The sequence below is a fragment of the Protomyctophum parallelum genome, assembly GCF_964188405.1.
Source record: "Protomyctophum parallelum genome assembly, chromosome: 21".
In the NCBI taxonomy this organism is placed as follows: domain Eukaryota; kingdom Metazoa; phylum Chordata; class Actinopteri; order Myctophiformes; family Myctophidae; genus Protomyctophum; species Protomyctophum parallelum.
The window spans coordinates 27,586,410-27,607,789 of NC_139713.1; the positions used below are offsets into that span (position 1 = coordinate 27,586,410).

Sequence of the window (21,380 nt, forward strand, 5' to 3'; positions counted from 1 at the left end):
AACAAACCAGGCTTTTCTTTGTCAATCAGACATTGACATCAAGACATGTTCAATTGTGTTTCGTTTGTTTCCAGGGTAATAAATCAGTTCACAATTTGCTATTGTTAGTAAGTAGTCTAGTAAAAAATCACACACGTGTGAACTGAGTGGTGCAATTCCCCCCCCCCCCCCCCCCTCTCTCTCTCTCTCTCTCTCTCTCTCACTCTCTCTCATTAGAGTCACTACCCCTCTCACTGTTTCTGGCGCCCCCTACTGCTATTATTAAGTCACATACTCATGCTCACACAGACAGACAGACACACACACAAACAAACAAACAGACAGACACACAAACAAACAGGTACGAGGACATTGCAAGCTGGTTGTAGGAGTGGTTTGCACCACTCAAAAATACTTGAATCTACTGAACATTTTGTCAGATAAACAGCCGTAATTTTGGGGTTATTTTTAACCACTTACACTTAGGTGACCAGGTCTGTTGGTTCTGTTCAAAGTGTCTAATTTACACATCAAAAGATTAACATGGCTAGTAGTAGTTACATTTCTGAAACAAACCTTCCCACAGCCTCTTTCCTGCCAATATACAAACCGGGTTTCTAAACTTGTGCGACTCCTAAATTGCACACAGGACTGAAACATTGGAACATGTGTGTGTAAACGTGGAAGCCGTGCTTACCACACTCAGTGAAAACCTCCAAGCAGTGTAGGACTCCATAGACACAGCGGCAGTAATCACAGCCTTTCTGAACCCACTGTCCATGGGGGATAGCACCGCAACTCCTACACAGATGATGTTTGATGGAGGGAGAAGAGGAGAGAAGGAGTGGGGGTTAGTTAAGACAGTGGTTCTCAAACATTTTCTTCAATTAGTTTGGTGCTTGACCGGTTCCGCTCATTCAACTAGTGAAAGATCCCTCAAACTGACTGAAATTGCATAACTTGTCCATATAAAATGTGCCTTCAGGAAACCGTGTAACCCAGCGAAACCCGCCCCACACTGTGTCCATCTTTACACTTTCAGGGTGAAATGAACACTCAGGATTTAATTAAGCATTATTTTTTACCTGACTCGCTCGTCGTTTTCACAGCTTCGTCCACTGAAATGCTGAGGGCAAGCACAGAAACTGCCCAGAATACAGGTACCACCGTTCTTACAGCAGCTACGACCTTCAGTGATGTAACAGAAAGGGAAATGGAGGAAGAGGAGATACAACATTAATGAAAGTCGTTTCATATTTAATCAATACAGTAAGTTTATTGATTAATTATTTATATGCAGTGTAAAAGACAGTTATGCTTTCCCTGGTCAAAAACAAGAATGTTGTCTCTTTTCAACTAAAGGCCATCTATTGAGTGCCCCTCTGCAACACTAACCAGAGGCTCCCAGTGACAGCACAGCTGGCATTCCTACTGACCTCTGGTTAGCATCAGATAGCCGTTTAAAAGAAAACACACACACACACCATTCCTAGTGTGTCTGTGAGAATTGGGTGCAAACATACAGACCTGACACCAACAACCGAAATATTAAATAAAATGTACAACAAAAGGCTGTCACAGAACTCTGACCTTTTTGTTTTATAGCCTTTTACCGCCCCAATAGTCTAACCACATTGTATGGCCAATGGCCATATGAATCAACAACATACTTCCTAGAATAGAGGTAGGTAAATAGCATATCTACAAGATCACTGTGCACCGCATCATGCCATGTTGTGATCTTGAAACACACACAATCACACGTCCATATAGAGCAGATATCAGAAGACAATGTCGATGATCTTTGAACATTTCCACCTATAATGACGTTATCTCAATAGCAGCAATAGAAGACATACATTAAGTAAAATATATTACAATGATTTACTTTTGGGTGGTGAAATTTGAGCGGCAGGGGGGGGGGGGGGTAGACCATCCAAAGCGGTAACTTACTTAGTCCGATGAACGGCAGAGCCGCTGCTGAGTCGTGGTGTTGGTGCTTGCGACGGTTGGGGTAGTTAATCTGGGTCAACTGGTTAACCAGGGTCAACTGACCACCGTTGGGGTGGTTCACCTGACCGCCGTTGGGGTGGCTGACCTGGGTCAACTGACCACCGTTGGGGTGGCTGACCTGGGTCAATTGACCCTCGTTGGAGTGGTTCACCTGACCACCGTTGGGGTGGCTGACCTGGGTCAATTGACCCTCGTTGGGGTGGTTCACCTGACCACCGTTGGGGTGGCTGACCTGGGTCAATTGACCCTTGTTGGGGTGGCTGACCTGGGCCAACTGAGCAAGGAAGTCCTGGGCATCTTCCTTGGAAGAGGAGGATGCCGTTTGGTCACAACCATCACCATCACAACCTGAAACCCAGAGCCAGCCGTCAGTATCACAGCGGTTACTTTGTAGTGGCATTTCAAGTTTTCAACTAAGCCTCTCAAATGCACATCCCACTCTATAGCGTGACTGTGCAGTATTGGAAATTACATAAATTACATTTACTGGGCTTTTTTATTAACCAGTTAGTTTGCTTGCAGATTTGGATTGTTATTGCAAAACATGGATTAATTGATATACTGCAATGGTGTAGTATTAATGTTAATTGTTAAGCTACCCATCAGCCCATAAAGTAGGCTAATTAAAAAAACAATAAAGTAATATGATTGTGAAAGTGGACATTCTGCATGAAGTATGAACTGCAACCATTAATTGTACTACGTACGGTCTGCGCCTGCAGAAAAGTTCTGCAGCCAGCGAAATAAATGATGTGCAATGCAGCACTGCAGTAGGCCTAATGACTTACCCGACGATGCTACAGTCTGGAGGACAACGACCGTGGACAATAAGATCCTATAAAACAACCAAAACACTTGATTAATAACTTTTAATTATGTGGGTTAGGTGGATAATTCGTTCGTAACACACGCGCGATCAATGTCCAACTTTTCTCACCTGAGCAGCATTAGCCATGTCATTTTGTCAGTCTTCTCGTGTCCTCAAAAACCCAACCAAAACAACCCCCGCAAAGGAAACAGCCTGCTCTCAGTGCTCTGATTATTAAACACTTGTATTCACTATAGGCTAGGCTACCGAGTCTCGAGAGGTTGGGGTAACCGTGAACACGAAAATTGCTTCCAAAGTTCCAAGTGCCCACTCAAACTTCCAAAAACACGGGACTGTATCCTGATTCGGAGTGATTCCTCTTCAAAGCTTCTGCAAGATGCCAAGAAGTTGTCTACTCTGGAGTCTCAGCTCAGCTGCACGTGAGTGATGACTGCAGCCTGGTGGACCGGTGGTGAATGATCGCGACTGTGATGGTCTGGATTGGATGGTCTGGATGGAAGGATGTGTATCTCAGGTGATAACGCCCCCTCATTTGCGAGGGCGTTCCTAGACAGCACTCCCCCTGTCTGGCTGCCCCCCACCCCACCCAGCGGTGGACAATGATTGGACATTCATATTTATGTAATAATAATACATCAGAAAATTATGGTTTGGGTCCCAATGAGTCGGCGGGGTGAAAGTCATGAGCTTGCAAATAAACAATAGGCTAATAAAAATAAAAAATAAATTATAGGCATACAAAAATGTAGGCCTACTCAAATAGGTGCCCCTGCAGGCCTCTCTCCTCGATCCTGTCTATCTCCTGTCTCTGTGTATGTTAACTGTTAAGTTAACAACAATTATTTTATTTGTTGGTCATAGGAATAGGTTTATAATAGCAAAACAAGTGTGAAATAAAAACAAATAAAATATGGGATTGGTTCTCATAAAGAGGGTGTGGGCTGTCTGCAAGATTGAATACTTTATTAGTTTGCAGAGAAAAGCACATGAAAGTACAATTCAATCAGAAGGAAAAACTCATATTCATATTCAATTCATCTACACATTATATTAGGGTCATTGAAGTTAATAAATATTGAGAATCACTGATCTGGAAATAGGCTATAGCCTACAGATGTGGAGTTTTAATAGTCTTTTCAAACTATTGTCGAGGCGGGCTGTGTGTTTCTGATGTCTTGGTAGGCTACAGAGTCATAGACTTTAAGTGCAGCTTTCAGATGTATTGTAGAGAAGTAGGCCTGGCATAATATTGTATAGGTTCAGTCCATCCATCTGGCTTAAATATTTTCAATTTAATTCTTGCATCTGCAGGAATATCTGAAGGTTCAACATTCTTTCTCTGCCAAACAGTAGTTCACAATAGGTGATAATGGTTCATATGGTCAGGTCTTTTGTTATTGTAGCACTTGCAAATTAAGTGATTTACAAATGCCATGAGCTGTGAAAATGCGTTCATTTGTATTCACGAGTTTCATTGAAAGTGAAATTGGGCCATTGCCTGCAGGTTGGCCCAGCATTCCATTTCGCAAAGTTACTGGTTTCTAACTTTAAACAAAAACACTGCCAGTGCCTATCTATCATAAGCCAGATTCATGACCAAAACAAAGCTGTGAAAGTGTATTGATACATAATTATGTCAGTTTTGTATTAATAGTTAATTAGGCTATATAGGCTTATCACCACTTTAACGGATAGTCTACATGTGGGCAATTAGGCTTATGACACCTCGATGTAAAATTGACTATTTTGTTTAAAAGGAAAACAAGGTCTTAAGTAGGCTAATGTAAAGTATAGTCCTAATAGAACATGCAGTAGGCCTACATCATTATCAGACTGACAAAATAGCCAATTTGATTTGTTGATTAATGTGCACTGTCACTGGTAAAACAAATGTTTTGGCATAGCCTAGGCTATACGCTCCATAATCCATCAAATGCATATAGCTAGGCCTACATAAAACGTATAAGTTATAGAAGCTTAAAAATACACGTGTGCTTTGTTAAAGTAGGGACATTTGTTGTGTCTGATCCATGTTTAAAAGAAAGGGTCGTCTGACTCGTCTGGTCCTTCTACCTCTGTGAGTAGACTAGTAGTACTAATACTGCGCCCTGGTGGTAACTTCGTGCTACGGCAAGTTTCACAAAACTTCTGTGCAAACTGCAAAGTCTGACTGGAAGGAAGAAGCCTTTGTCATTGTCTAGCACTCTAGCCTATGTTTCAGATTGTTTAGAAAAATGTTAGTAAGAAGAATATAATAATAATATAACTAAAGGCTAGAAGCATTTGGTGACTTATGGAAGAACCTCCCCTCAATACTAAACACTATAGCCTTATTATGCTACTTCTCTTATAAAGTATACTTAATACAATTTTGAGGTAGGCCTTTTTCATCCCAGAGACAGTTGTACTCCCATACAATAACATTAGCCATGTCACTCAGTAGCCTATACACTATGGCCATTTGAAAATAGCTGATACAACATTTCATTAATGTTGTATCTCTCTTCCTCCTTCCACCTTTCTTCTCTGTTTTCTGTCGCATCACTGATGACATGCCCAGAATAGGGATTCTATAGGGTTCATGTGTTTAGCCACACATACCCTGTGTTCCACACCACCAAAAATAGCCAAAATGCACAAAGCTGTTGGCCTAAATGATACGTATAAAGATCTCCTATTTGTTGTTAATTAGATTTAGGAATTAGTACAGAAGTCAACCACCATATAATATATCAACCCTATCATATTAATTCAGTGGTTCCCACATGGGGGTGGGGTCTAGGTGTCCACACAGATGAATAGCTTAATGTGCAACATTGTTTTCTTACTCAACAGTAAACAAACCAGAAACCAACATACAGTATAAGTGTATACAGGGTATCTGCACATTTCTAAAGTAAAAATTATAGGACTTTTAAGACTTTCATTATTGATGACATCAGTCAGTCATCCGACCATCATCAATGATTGATCAACACACAACAGTCTGGTAAATAACTAAATACATCTTCATTTGTCGCTGTCGGGTGGAAACCTCATGTCCAAAACTGTTACTTTTCAGGAATCAAGTTGTTGTTTCAGACCGACAAGCTTTGAGCTTAATTGTAGACCTGCTACTTTTTATACTTTTGTGTGACTTTTGTGGCCTGTCACAATTATCACATAATCGTCTATAATCAGAATTATTTGAGATAATCGCAATTATGTTTTGCATAATGGTCAATACATTTTCATGTTGAAAAATGTCCATACATTCTCAATTTAAAAAAAAATAGCACAAATAGAGCTTCCATCCACAAACAGGTCACAAAGTGACAACAAGCTTACGACATTTGTCATATTTGCACTGTGCAATTTGTGATTACAAAGCCTAAAAGGAAAAAACGGAAATACAAATTAATAAGGTTCCAATGGTCAATGCCCAATTAAATCGTTAATCGCAATTATTTGTGTGACAATTAATCGTCAACTTAAATTTGTAATCGTGATATCCCAAACTGATTGATTCAATACTTTATTAACAGTTTACAAATTGTACAGTGGTACATACAGTTTTTACAGTTTTTACAATTACATAAATATTTTCTGGTGCTTAGCTTACAGGCTTTTCCAGGACCCTTTGGACAAATTGCAGACAGGTGTTCACCGTGTTCTATTATGGCGGTTTTAAAGAAGGGCAAGGAGTCACACTTTTTGATGTTTGTTTGTGTAGCAGTAGAAGAAATTTGACCCCATGTTTGTGGCGAATCTGGGTTGCATGGAGCTGTGCCTTGTGCGTGGTGTTGTGCCTTTGTGTGTGTTTTACATTCTTGAAGTTGTCTGACAGGTACATGGTTCCTGCTTTCTCCTGTATGTTGAAGACCAGGCCCACTGCAAGTTGCTTTACTCTGTCCTCAACCCTGAGCCACCCCACCCTAGCAAAATGAGCAGGGATTAGGCGAGTTCTGGGTGTGAGGTCTAGTAGTAACCTGACCAGTTTGTTTTGGGAGCAAGGTCTGTTATTTTGATTGTAGTGCCTTTGAGTTATTAGAGAGTCATGTTGTAGTCAATGATTTGTAGTCATCTGGCAGGAAACCACAAGGTGGAATCAGAACTATGAATGGGTACTTTCTTATTCCGCCTTGTGGTTTTCTGCCTGATGACTACAAATCAGACTACAACATGACGTATTTTACCATCCACTCCAGACTGGTTCACAGACCAGGCTTTCCTCCGAGGTGGAAAGCCTGGTGACGCGAGGTTGCCATGCATGAGGTGCATGCATATACAGTATATAGTTGAAATGACATTGGATGAGTGCTCCAGCTATTGTCCTCAGTCCTTATAACACGAAAAGAGTAAACTGCCTGTAGGCTACCTAAGCTAAAAAAGCACTAAAAATGTTTAATCAATGTTCAGAAAAACTGTACATGACTGTACATTAAATGTCATCGATTTTTAAAGTGCTTTCAATTTCTCTATACATTCATTGTGCCTGAAGAATAGTATGTTTGCAAAACATCACATTATAACTTTGCCATATTTGGAACTGTTCACCTTTACCCTGCCAGTGTGAAATGTATATTATACATTATACATGATCTCTGTCACAAACACAAATTCCTATGATTCAAATATCTTCTTTGAATGGATGAAATTACTACTGTTAATTTTTTGTATATATATTTTTAAATGAACTCTGTTGTTATTTGAACTGATGGTGACTCGTTTTTTGGTGACAGGTCCATTGATTCCATTCCCCATCTCTCAACATCTTGCACGGCTTCAGCCAGGTGCAGGCTCCACACAGCATATATCTGTGTCCTTCAAGTCCCAGGTAACATTTTGTTCAGAAACCTCCAACAGACGTCACCTCCCCAACATTAGCTAGTTGAGTTTCAAGTGTGAGTTTGGCCGTAAATAGCCTCTATGAGTCTATGGGATCAGACTCCGGTTCCACCAATCAGACCACTCAGCCTTGGGAAACTTGACTTGATGAAAGTGCATGTGAGGGTGTCTGTACTCTGTACGTGCCTACGTGGCAGCCGTTGTGAACAATTTTCCTGTGTCAGTTGTAGTTCAAGAGTTTCCACTTACAACCTGGTGTCCCTATAGTATCGAGCATATATAGCAGCCCAATACCAGCCCCTTTTGTGGTGTCATTTTTCCAATAGAGATTTCCGAAAATATTTATCCAATTAATTTTAAGCGTGGAACTAAGACATCTAAAGGCTCCTAGTGAATCATGACCATAAAACATTTGATTCTCTGTCAAAAATATTTGAATATTAAATTATTTTAAAATACTATTTTCAAATATATTTTGACACAGAATCAAATGTTTTATGGTCCTGATTCGCCAGGATATTGGGTATCTCTATGGGAAAAAATATGTTTTTTCTATCTGTGGCACTACTGCAAAATGGCCCCGCTATGCCCTACTTTGGACATGCAAAATGTAGGCCTATAGCTTTTATTTCGTTTGAACTTTTTGGGGAGGGAAAAATTAATAAAAAAATTAGTACAAGATTTTTAGGGTGGCTCACCCGTAGAGAAAATATCATTAAGGCTCAATCCTTGTGCAGCCGCCAGGGTTCTAATCTGAACTGAGGTTCATTGCTGCATGTCCTTCCTCTCTCTCCTTGTTTCCATTGTCTTTGTAATAAAGTATGCCAAATCAGCAAAATTTGCCAATCAATAAACACAACCATGTGACAAATTATAAAATAGGGCTGAAGTGAAGGAGCGGGTGGAGCAAGGTCCTGAAACTGCCAGGATTCATCCCAATCGCAGAGAGGGAGAAGCATTCCCATTGGGTGTAAGAAATGACACACGCTGCACTGCTAGTTATCATGTTGTTGATGATGGTTGTTAGGATATGCATGCGGGGTGGATCTCCAACTCTCAGACCATTCAGACAGTGTGACGGAATCTTCTGCAGAAGACGTCAGTCCGGGATGTTTCTGGGTCCTGTTGTCGGTGGAGAAGTACACCACGTCGTCTTCGGCGCCCAGGCGCCGTCTACAGAGCCTCCAGGATTCGCTCCAGATCGCGCCCAGACCCTCTCCTTCTCTGTCTTCTTCCTCCGCACCGGTTTCTCCTCCTTTGTGGAGTTTGCAGACTGTCCAGGAATGCCTCCAAGAGGAGAAGGTGGCGTTGAGTTTGTGGAACTGCAGATGTAGGGGAACCTTCGGTTCTTTCACCTCGTCCTCCAGCTCCTCTGGTTCCGTGCTCTCCTCCCTCTCCCCCTGCCCCTCCTCTGCCTCTCCTACTCTCTCCCCTGCCTCCTCCTCCCCATCTTCCTCCTCTTCCTCCTCTTCCTCCTCCTCCTCCTCTTCCTCCTCCACTTGCTCCTCTTGTTGTCCCCATTCTTCATTTTCCTTTTCCTCCCCATCCCCCTCTTCTTCCTCCCTCTGCCCCAACTCCACCACCTCCCTTTTTCTTCCCTTCTCTTTTTCTACCACCTTTGTCATTCCCTCCTCTCCCTCTCCCTCATCTTCTGCCTCATTCACCTCCTCTCCTGCCTCATTCACCTCCTCTTCTGCCTCATCTTCCTCCTCCTCCACTTTATTCTCCTCCTTCGCCTCATCTTCCTCCTCCTCCACTTTATTCTCCTCCTTCGCCTCATCTTCCTCCTCCTCCACTTTATTCTCCTCCTCCGCCTCATCTTCCTCCTCCTCCACTTTATTCTCCTCCTCCGCCTCATCTTCCTCCTCCTCCACTTTAATCTCCTCCTCCGCCTCATCTTCCTCCTCCACTTTATTCTCCTCCTCCTCATTCTTCTCCTCCTCCACCTCATTCTCTACCTTATTCTCCTCCTCCTTATTCTCCTCCTTCTCCTCCCCGTTCTCCTCCTCGTCTGCCTCGTCTTCATCTTCCTCCTCTTGCTCCTTCACTTGTTCTTGTTGTCTACATTCCCCCTTTTCCTCCCCTTCTGCCTTTTCCTCCTCCGTCTGCCCCACCTCCGTCTCCACCCTTTCTCTTGCCTCCTCTTTTCCCACCACCTTTGTCAGTCCCTCCTCTCCCTCCTCCTCTGCCTCGTCCCCTTCCTCTCCCTCCTCCTCCTCGTCCCCTTCCTCCTCCTCTTTCACCACCTCCTCTTGTTCCTGTTTCTCCAGTACGTCCTCTGCTTTCTCCTCATCTTCTAAACATATACGCATATATGCATATGCTGTCTCATCGTCATCGTCCTTATCTGATTCCTCTTCCTCCACTTTATTCTCCTCCTCCGCCTCATCTTCCTCCTCCTCCACTTTATTCTCCTCCTCCGCCTCATCTTCTTCTTCCTCCTCCTCAACCTCCTCATCCTTCTCCCCTTCCTCCAACTCCTTCTTCACCTCCTGCACCACTCCTGTCTTTGCTCCACATTTCTCCAGCCAACTCCGAAAGTTCCACATACTGGAAGTCACCCAGGAGACCTCTGCCTCCTCGTCTGCTACTCCTGGTTCCTCCTCTTCTTCTTCTTCCTCCTCCTCTTCCTCCTCCTTTCCCCCCGCTAACTCCTTATCCTTCTCCTGTTCATTCACCTCTTCCTCCTCCAAAACCTCTTTCATCTTCTGTATTGTTGTTGAACCCTGCAATTTGGGAGTTTTCTGTTTGTCCTGTTCGTCGCCGTCGTTATTGTCATTGTCCTCATCCTTTTCTTCTTTCTCTTCCTCTATGTCCTCCTTCTCCTCCTCTCCTAGCTCATCCTCTCCTTTGGCATCCTCTGCCGTGGACACCTCCTCTTCCTCGTCTTCCTCTTTGGCTGCCACTTCTTCCTCATCCTCCCCTTTTACCACCTCCTCCTCCTCTTCCACCCCTTTGTCCACCTCTTGCTCTTTAACATTTTCCTCTTCATCCTCTTTGACCTCCTCTTCCTCCTCCCCCTCGTCTTCTTCCTCTTCTTCCTCCTCCTCCTCCAGTTCTTTTTTCAACTCTGCCATTGGGTTATAATTTCTCAATTGTCTATACTTCCTCATCCTCTCAGCATAATTGGCTATTGTCTCAGGAACTCCACTGTCTTCTTCCCCATCCTCCTCTTCATCATCCTCCCCTTCCTCTTCTTGCTCTTTCTCATCTTCCCCTTTGGCCACCACCTCTTTCTCATCCTCCCCTTTGACCACCACCTCTTTCTCATCCTCCTCTTCCTCCTCTTCCTTCTCTGCCTCCTCTTCCTCCTCTGCCTCCTCCTCTGCTGCCTCCCCCACTTTGACTTCCTCCTCCTCCTCTTCCTCCTCCTCTTCCTCTTCTTCCTCCTTCTCCTCCTCCTGTACTGTTTGTCTATACTTCCTCATCCTCTCAATATAATTGGCTATTGGCTCAGGAACTCCACTGTCTTCTTCCTCTTCCTCCTCTCCTTCCTCCTCCTCATCTCCGCCATTGGCCACCGCCTCTTTCTCATCCTCCTCTTTGACAGCCTCTTCTGCCTCCACCTTGATTTCTTCCTCCTCCTCCTCCTCCTCCTCCTCCTCCTCCTCCTCCTCCTCCTCCTCCTGTTCTGTTTCTTTTTTCACCTCTACCACTACTGGGCTATAATTACTCCACTGTCTATACTTCCTCATTCTACCAAAATATCTGGATATTGGCGCATGAACCTCTTCTTCTTCCTCCTCCTCCTCCTCCTCCTCCTCTTCTTCCTCTTCCTCCTCCTCCTCCTCTTCCTCCTCCTCCTCCTGCTCCTCCTCCTCCTCCACCATGTATTTATAACCTTCCCAAGACCAAAGTTTGGGAATATTCCATGAGTCCTGCCATTTTGTGGTATTAGGTGCCTTTTCTTCCAGCCTTGAGATGAGAAGGAGATTCACGAGCCTGCGGCGGCTCATTAGCATGTCAACGTGACGATGCTGGGACTCCACTGATGCCTTACTCCACCTGTGGGAAAAATATAATTAATTTAGTGTTTATGGTATGATTTAAATTTTAAAGGCATTCTGTGCAAGTCCAAAAATAATTACTATTACTACCACCTGCTGGTCACTATCGCTATTGCAGCTCTTTTGTTGGATCCTGCATTTCCCAGAATCCATTCTGCCTTATACAGTTATTTTTGTTTCCATTTACTTGCCTTGGATTTACTTTTAACACGTAGAGGATTATTTTCCGGGAGCAGCGTAAAATTACATTTTGTTACTATAGCATGGTAGTTCCAGAACGTAAAGGAAACATACATTTCTGTTTCTGTTTACTGGCAGTTTCCAATAGAAAATATGTTTAGAAAAGGCTTTCGCGGTTGAAATTCATGGAATGGGTGTTGTGCTGTGAAACATTTGTAACAAAGGTTATGCAATATTACTTAATTATTTTCTCAATTATTTAATTTGATTTTATAATATTTTATTTGGCCATCCTGCTTTTAGTTTTTAACAATAACATTGTTATCAAATGTTTTCTAATGGCAACATCACGTGAGAATCGAAAGGTTCCCACTTTGGACCCCTCTTGTCACTCTATTTAGCACGAGAGTTCATACTACTTACTCTGATATACGAGCATCTGCTAAATGCCTAAATTGGCAATTGAAGATGGGTTAAATATGTGCAATGACTGAATCAACACCTTCCTGGGTTAAGGGTCCATGGCATGGCATTACAAATCTCACCTGGTCCCTTGGCAGTAACCCCATGAGGAGCACCAGTTCCTGTGGAGCTCCTGTTCTGCGTTCCCTGGAGGAACACATGATATCTGCCAGGACTCCTTCCAGGCCGGCAGAACCACATCAGTGATCTGGGTCATCTTCATTAATGTGGTGTCGGTGGCGGTCCTTGGAGTCTGTATATGGATATTATCCTGGAGGCTGGACTCAGTTCTGGATGATTTCCACGAGTCTTCCCAGCCTGAAGGCACGGACTGGATGAAGGTGACAGACAGACAGACAGACAGACAGACATCCCACAACAACAATTGAGGTTTATTGTGGATGTTCAAAGGGACAGATTCTTTTTTTTATGTGCTTATCACGTAAAATCCAAATCACCTAAAAATCACCTCCTCTCATATATTATGTATCAATTACTACTTTGTGACTGTCCAATCATGTCATTGGACAATCATGTCCATTAATTTTGTATTTCTTATTGTGTATTGCATTGAACTGTATTTGCATAAAAAATGTTCATAAACAGTTGCAGTCATGGAAAGAACAACATCACCTCACATACAGTAAGTAAGAGGTGTTTTGGGCCATGACCAGGGGTTGGGTTTATCTACAGCATCATGGTGAAAGAAGGTTACACAATCACTCCTCACTCACCTCTTCCTCCAGATGTTGAAGTTTTGTCAGGGTTTCTTTGGGTGTTTTTGGATACTCTGCCCAGTCAATGTCCCACCATTTCTTTTGCTGCCTGAAGACAAAGATCATCATCTTCCACGTGCGAGCCCAGGAAGGCACATTGTAAACAGTTATTTCTGGCTTGTACCGCCCATAGTGTACAGCCTCCAATAAAACCTCCCAGTGGGGAGTTTTATCATCGCAGAGTTCCGGCTGATTTGGGTTTCTCACCTGAGAATGGAAACGATAAGAAAATTCATCATCCGATAATGTTTATTGTGTCATGTTTTTATTTATGGCGCATGTCGTGCTATAGATAGAAACGGCCATGCAGCAAATCGACCCTCAACAGGTCCATTTGCACCCTCAGAGTTAAATCAAAACTGATGATTTTAGTCACTTGCAGAAATACGCCCTACCAACCTGCTGCCATGATTGTGTCCACTCTTCATGCTCCCACTGGTCTCCCACGTTGTAACCCAATGGCTTGTATGAGGTCATGTCAGCCAGCTCAATGACTGAGAAGCTTGACCCTGAATCCTCTTCTTCTTTCTCTTGCAGGTAGAGATACAAAGGAGGCTTCACTGCCATCCACGAGGTGCCCCAACACAGTCTGAAAACGTCCACTTCCACTGAACGCTTTATTAGCTTCATTGGGGGCGGTGGCCTCCTTTCCCTGGACCGAGGCGGAGGAGGAGGTTCAACCTTGACGGGCTTTTTAGCCGGAACGACTTTGAAGCGTATCCTGGGTTTGTTTTGGTCCTCAGAGGCAATGGCCTTCAATGCCTCTTGGTATGGATCTTCTTTGACCGGTTGGCCTTTCGCAAACTGATCATCCCACTGCTTGTGGAGACGGCTGGTAAAACCACATAACATTAAATATATTACATACAATACATAAAACCACAGTAATATATTAAAACATTACATGAATACTAAATATTAGTATTATTATATTTAGTTTGCACGTAGGTCACTCTGGATTAGAGTGTCTGCTAAATGTCTAAATTTGTAATTATTTCAATGTAGGACAGACAAGAGAACATAAATTAAACCTACTATCCCTATTCTGGGTATGTCATAATAGGCAAACATTTGGCAAATCGAGGCAAACTACAGAGCAGATCTACAACCCCGCCACTACGTGTCGTTACAACGCATTGTGAGCTTGTATATCGTCTATTTTCAGCAAAGGGATTTGGTGTAGACTAGAGGGATAATAGTGAGCAGACAAAGTATAGACCCCGGTCAATGAAGTATATACTGAATAGATTTTATAACATAAAAACCTATATGTACACATAATTGGGATGTATTCAGTGATTGATTGTCATACATTTCGATGTTATGTAGCTTACTGTTTTAGATCAGCTATTTTCGTTTTAGATCCATGCATCCTTCATGCTGAGGTGCTTAGCTGGACAGTTTACTGAGTAGTGCCATCAAAGCCAAATGTTCACCTTTATAACATATGTGGGGGAGTGGACTTCCCTCAATAAACAAGAAATGACACAGTCATGCACAGCTCGCAGCTGAGACAGAGACAAATGTCATTGATTGAAACCTGAACTGAACTGAATTGAAGTCTCACCTCTCACGTCATCAATGTTTGTTTAACTGCTGCCCTAATCAAACCATTTGATTTAAAAAAAACATTAAAAAGCCCATAGACTTGGCTGCCATATGACGTAATTTTCAAAAGTCATGTATTGGAGGGGACAGAGCTCCTCAAAAAGGTTCCAAAAGCATTTTCTTCATCAAACAAGCACAGCCAGCATAGCATTCTGACTAAACACACTATGTACATGTGTTTGTTTAGTAATGTACTTTTGCGTTTTATTGTTAAATAAAACCATATTTGCCAGTCTGTGATCCTGTCCGCAGAAATGCTAAACAGGATGGCTGCTTCTGAAAAAGTGAGCTAGCTAGTGTTGAGAAAGTGACGACTAGTCACATAAAGAGACTAGTCTCTTTATGATCAGCCCTGCGAATTTATTAAAATCTTACCCATGAAGAGCACTTTTCTGTTGCCGGTTTTTCTCCACTTCGCCCCTTTGGACGAAAGTCTCCATCTTCTTCTCCCATTTGTCTCTGAGCCCCTCGCTACAAACCACTGGCCTTTCCCTGTTAGACATCTTAGCATCTTAGATAGATCTATGGGCAGAGAGACAGACGGACAGACAGACAGACAGACACACACACACACACACACACACACACACACACACACACACACACACACACACACACACACACACACACACACACACACACACACACACAGATGAATAGATGGAAAGAGAGGATCTGTTAGTCCAACCAAGCGTCACTGCCCGCAACAGACTATTGACAACAACTGACTTTGACTTGTCAATTTGTCGTCATGACAAACTCGACTCTTGGTGACACGAGATGCCACGTTGGCTATAATTAACCCTGCTTCATGGCACCCCGGCCCTCTTAAAAAAACCACAACAAAACGACATACTGTGTACTGTGAAATATGCAGCTGATAACATATACATTCAGTATATTTTGCTGTTCTTCATTTACCTGTCTGAATGGTGATACAAAGAAAACACCACCTACTATACCAAGCTATGTCAGCCCTGCATGGTCAGGCTACAAACAGCTAAGAGACAAGCCTGTAGACTAGAATGGGTCTTTAAATATAGACCCCTGTAGGGAGGGGGAGTTGTAGCGGGGAGTCAAAGGCTTAATTTGTGTCTGGGGTAAGGGTTCTACGTGGACTTAACAGCTGTAAACTTGATAAATGAGGTTACATTATCCAAATAACAAAGACGTCAGATAAGGAAATGAGCCTCACAGGCACCACAAGAGTTCAATTTGTGTGTGTGTGTGTGTGTGTGTGTGTGTGTGTGTGTGTGTGTGTGTGTGTGTGTGTGTGTGTGTGACGTGTGTGTGTGTGTGTGTGTGTGTGTGTGTGTGTGTGTGTGTGTGTGTGCGTGTGCGTGTGCGTGTGCGTGTGCGTGCGTGCGTGCATGTGTGTGTTCACACGCATGCGTGATTTGCTTTTTGAACGACAAATAGTAAAATTGCTGATCTACTAGCTCACAACACTTTGAATTGCAGCGTGTTGTCAGCTTGTGGTCATCAGGCTTAATTAATTTAAAAAATAAATGTATCAATCAGAGCAAATTTAGCCCAGGGCATTTTGAAGAAAGTACTAGAGCAGTGGTTCTCAAACGTTTTGGGCTCCACATTTTGAAAAAATAAATAAACTAGAAAATACTGACATCAAACATCCAGTTTTTATGTCAATATGTTGAAAATAAAAGCAAGTAGCCTATTGTTTTCTACTCAGCAACACTTGTGCTAGTCAACATTATTACTTCATTTGGTTTAAAGCTTTACAGAGCAGCACGCTCACTAGCCTAAAAGGACTTTCAAAATAGTTAAATATGCCAAATAAGTGTAGGGATAAGGGGTAAACTCCTTGAACTCCCCCTATGAGAGGTGGTCTGAATCAAGCCAACCTCAATCGAGGCAACTCCCACCATCTCATCTGGGAAAGTACAGGAGAAATCCCCTAGAATCAAATAACACAGCTCAGATCAGCATTTCTCCAATCTGGGAACCCATTCTGCAAAAATGTGCATGTCTTTTTCCCTCTGGGGGTGTTAAACAGTCCACTTCCTGGCGGGTGCACATGTGTTTATTCCTCCTACTAACAACATTACATGTTTAAGGTGCTGACAGTAAGCGATTCTGCTGTTAGCATTAGCATGCAGAATCAGTCTGGAGAGATGAGCATTTCTCACACTATCTATGGGTGCATTAAACACCATACCAGTAAGAGGCCATATATGGAGCATGTCTTGAGTGTACAGGGCTTGATGAGGTCAGATCAACATTATGGAATGTCAGAACAGGTCAGCTCCATATATGGAGATCTAAGGGTGGCAGTGGGGGCAGTGTCTTGAGTGTACAGGGTTTGATGAGGTACTTAATTTCCGGGGATGTTGAGAACTCTAGTTTTCGCAGACTGCCGGGCAGGCCCGTCTAGAGTTTAAATGGACAGGTATCAGTCAAAAGGGAGACAACGAAGAGGAAGGATGGATGATGGATGGATGGATATATATATATATATATATATATATATACTGTATATATGACCGTATGTCCATATACAGTACTAATATTGATGACATCAGCGATGGGCTTAATTGCGACAGCAAGTCGCATTTACTATGATCCCTGATTTATTCTCATCCCTGATGATGTCATAGTGATGTCACGAGACCTGGGCACAATATATGGGGGCTTTCCCCATTTATTGGGATTTTGAGTGAGTACACTGACGGACAAGAGACGCACGATTCCATAGTTAACTGCAACCTTTAGTCGCAATAAAGTCAGTCTGTCTCTTGTCATGGTAGATATACTGCATGTAGGGCTTAATCATGGCGTAACTGTAGTCCGAGTCTTGATACCAGGAGAATCAGATTTTGAACAAGGAAAAAAAAGTATTCTTGTCATTCCTGTTACTGTTGACTGGAAAGATACTGGTTATAAGGTTGTTGTTAAAGAGGTATACTGTAATTCCCAGAACAATCGCCATTTTGGTCCAACCATGACGAGCAAGGCTATTAACTCCTAACATGGTCCAATGAAGCTATTCTGCAGCAGCGATAGGGGTGCACATGTGAGATGTTCCTTCTAAAACATGAAAAAAGCTTATGTATGGTTTATAATTCATTTAAGATTACACTAACCAACCTAGTAGTAGCAATGGATGGGACAAGTAAACTATGAAGTATAGCCAACAAAAATGCTGAAATGCAAAGTGAAGATGAAATCTGGTTTCTATCACATACTGTATCTCATAGTCATACATATTACACAGCATGTCATGAGTATGAATTTTGACTGCTTGTTGGCTGCCTTTCAGGACATCTGAAATAGTCAGTGAGGGCGTCCTAATTCCTTGCGTCAGTGCAGGCTGCAATACTTTGAAACGGTATACACAAACAAGCTGATGGTAGAAATAAAATGATTGTGAAGCAATCTCTCTCTCTCTCTCTCTCTCTCTCTCTCTCTCTCTCTCTGTTCAAAAGCACTGCACTACTGAAAAGTCTATTCTATTGGTATTCTAGTAGTAGTATTATAGCAGCAGCATACAGCATATTGCTGAACTTTGTACAAAAGTGTTAAGTTTAATGAATGACTACTATTAAGAAAAGCATACACCAGGACCAGGTGCATTAAAAAAGGACCACTATCATACTAAAAACGACTGAAGTTATATAACTGCTGGGACCAATGTCTTTCTGTTCACAGGTGTCCCTTTGCTCACTGGTGAGAGGCCAATGTGGAAAATGTATTTATTTGTGGACAGCCTACATAGAAATGGGGAAATCTGAGAGGTGGTACATTTGAACTGCATATCCCAAATAAGACCTAAGGATACGAGCCAGCTTCCAAGATGATGCAAGTAAACACACTTAATGATTTAAAAATGTGTTCAAGTTGTGAAGCCAGGCATGTGAAGTCTCAGATTAATCATATCTATGGTTGCATTGCATTAACATTGGCATACTAAACTGCCATTTAATACAGATGATGATGCCATAACATAACACATTAAAACTGGGAAAGCATTTGTGTCATTTTAGATTAGCGCTCTATATAAAGTATTGGTTCTTTATAATTTGGCTATTGAAAAATAGCAGATCTACAAGCTCATAGCGCTATATACTTTAGTGATTTTTTTGTGTAAATCTTTGAATATACTGTATATTCTTTATGAAACTGAAGCAGAAACAAAACATTTTGAGAAGGGGGTCGCTGGCCAAACATATAATGTTGGGGTCCTTGACATGAAAATGTTTGAGAACCATGGACTTATCAACATAAGCTTTTCAGAAAGACAGATTTCTTTAGTGCAATAAGTGATTTATTTGTTGTTATTTTGTTAATAAAACATAAAAACACAATGTTTTTTGTGTTCAAATCAGTTCTATATTCTGATAGTATTGCCATAGGGTGTTTGTTCAGTAACAGAAGCTGTCTCTCTAGCACTTTAGTGAATGGAAAATACATCTGTGGGATACCAATTTTCAGTAGAGAGTTAACTCATTTATCAGCTTCAATTTTATATTCCAATTCCAATTTTGTCAGCTCATTGTTTTTGTCTCATCACTTCCACATACGACGCTTAAAAGGTCTTTAAATAAATACTTTTTTAAATGTCTATGGGAAAAATGCACTTGGATTCATTTCCTGGGCCTGGCGTCGTCATGAAAGGAGACCCGGAAAAGAAATCCCTGTTCATTTTCCTCATAGACTTTTCAGAAAGTATTTATTTAAAGACGTTTACACCGTGGACAAAGCCAACTCTTGTCGTGACAAATCATGACAATAAACACAATGTTTTGGGCCAAACAAAGAAAGAAAGTAGAAAAAAAAAGAACTTTGTAATAATTTGTTTGGTCCAAAATATTGTGTTTGTTGTCATGATTTGTCACGACTTGAGTTGGCTTCGTACGACGCTTAAAAGGTCTTTAAATAAATACTTTTTGAAATGTCAATGGGAAAGATGCATTGGGATTAATGTCCTGGGCCTGGCGTCATCATGAAAGGGACTGTGACGCTCTATAGCAATGATTACTGTCTATCTGGATATATTAACACTTATTTTAACCTACAAATATCACATATCTTTATGAAATGAAATGAGGATAAGCCAAAAATCGTATTAGTTCACCCTGAAGCAAAAGGGACAACTCTTTTAAAGACGTGGCAAACTGGCTCGCTTGATCAAACCAGAAGTAACAGGCCTCTCTGACTGTGACATGAGGTTTAAGTACCATGTAAAGTAAACAAAGTGACCAAGAGAGCATTGCCGATGCTGAGTAACTTCACTCAGAAGAACACAGAAGAAGATCACTCCATTCTCAAAGGCACTGAAATCAAAACTACAGACCTCTCAAAACAATGTAGTCAGACTACTAGAACTCACACCTAGGACTCACCTATTGAATTGAATTGAATTGAATTGAATTGAATTGAATTGAATTGAATTGAATTGAATTGAATTGAATTGAATTGAATTGAATTGAATTAAATTAAATTCAATTGAATTCAATACACAGGACCACAATGGAAACACGACCTCATGGCTTTTTGTGTTATGCTTTTAGCATTATAGTATAACTGTACCTCTGTACATTTTGAAAACAGATTCAATCAATCAATCCCTGTCCTAGCTAAACTAAACCAGTGGTTCTCAACCTGTGGGTCAGGACCTCCGCGTGATTTTGGGGAGGTCCCCATATAACAGACAATATAAGGACTTTTTAAGTCCCCCCCCCCCTCCAGTGTATGAGTGGACTACACTGGCTCCCTGTGTCTTGCAGAGTCTATTTTAAAGTCCTTCCAGTTGTTTAGAAAGCTCCCAACATGCTAGGACCGGCTTGCGTCACATATTCCATGTTGTTGTGTTATTATGTTCCTGCATGCAGCCCTTAGATCCTCTACTGCAGTGCTTCTCCATAATATGTATTTGTTTACCCTAGAATTTCTATTGCATGATTTTAAGGCTTCTTATTTCAGTTGGATTGATGAAAGTAGGCTATGGATGGTATATTTGTTCTCAAGAATGTGTTAATTAGCCATATACACTTTCACATGCTAAAAGCTTTCTTTAGCATTATATGTTTCCTCTAAATCAATTCAGCGCATGGATTTTCTTCCCCATATACCCCCAATACATTAAAACAAATGGAGACATAGTTCTTATATTACTGCCAGCTACCAACTACAGTTCAATTGAATGATTTGCATTACATTATTTGAAACTTTAAACTGCACTGTCTGAACCGAGCTGAATGAAAATGAATCTGGCCTGAGAAAACCATGCCATGGCAAGCTACATACTAAAACTTACCTATTGTCTTTCCGTGAGTGTTTCTGCCTGTCTGTGTGCCTCTCTGTGTATGTATTCAGTGTGGTCTCGTGCAGTAACTTTTACTGCTTGTCATGTATATTAGCCGGGCTTCGCTCAAGCCTTTCCTTGAGTCTATTTTTACAGTAGGTCTATATACTCCACTTGATACAAGATAGCCTACAGGCCCTGTAGGCTTTCACCATCATGTTTGCCACTATATTTAGAGCTAGGGACTTTTTCACCTCACTGACTCCTGGCAAATATTTCTATTGATTCCTGTATGTCAAAAAGTCTCTGAAATGGCACAGAGAACATTTCAATGTTTACTTATGCAGTTATCTTGTGGCTGAGTTTAATGCCTTGAGTTCCTCCATTCTGGCTTGTTGAAGAACTGAAGAACTCAAACCAGAAAAACATTGGAG

At 41.8% G+C, this 21,380-nt stretch overlaps 2 protein-coding genes across 2 annotated transcripts; both read right to left on the reverse strand.

Moving 5' to 3' along the window:
• Positions 1–461: 461 nt before the first annotated feature.
• On the reverse strand, positions 462–2,947 carry tdgf1 (teratocarcinoma-derived growth factor 1; the record flags this gene model as incomplete). Its single annotated transcript, XM_083793341.1, has 5 exons — positions 462–484; positions 677–780; positions 1,065–1,167; positions 1,933–2,293; positions 2,930–2,947. The coding sequence occupies 5 exons, from the start codon at positions 2,945–2,947 to the stop codon at positions 462–464; spliced, it is 609 nt and encodes a 202-aa protein (XP_083649467.1).
• A 3,466-nt stretch (positions 2,948–6,413) lies between these two features.
• Positions 6,414–21,084, reverse strand: LOC310878926 (uncharacterized protein; the record flags this gene model as incomplete). Its single annotated transcript, XM_083793342.1, has 10 exons — positions 20,959–21,084; positions 15,057–15,203; positions 13,473–13,905; positions 13,032–13,280; positions 12,381–12,628; positions 9,892–11,653; positions 9,607–9,753; positions 8,711–8,970; positions 6,627–6,735; positions 6,414–6,473 (listed from the first exon to the last, which is right to left on the reverse strand). The coding sequence occupies exons 2-10, from the start codon at positions 15,182–15,184 to the stop codon at positions 6,414–6,416; spliced, it is 3,396 nt and encodes a 1,131-aa protein (XP_083649468.1). The 5' UTR covers positions 15,185–15,203; positions 20,959–21,084.
• Positions 21,085–21,380: the final 296 nt, after the last annotated feature.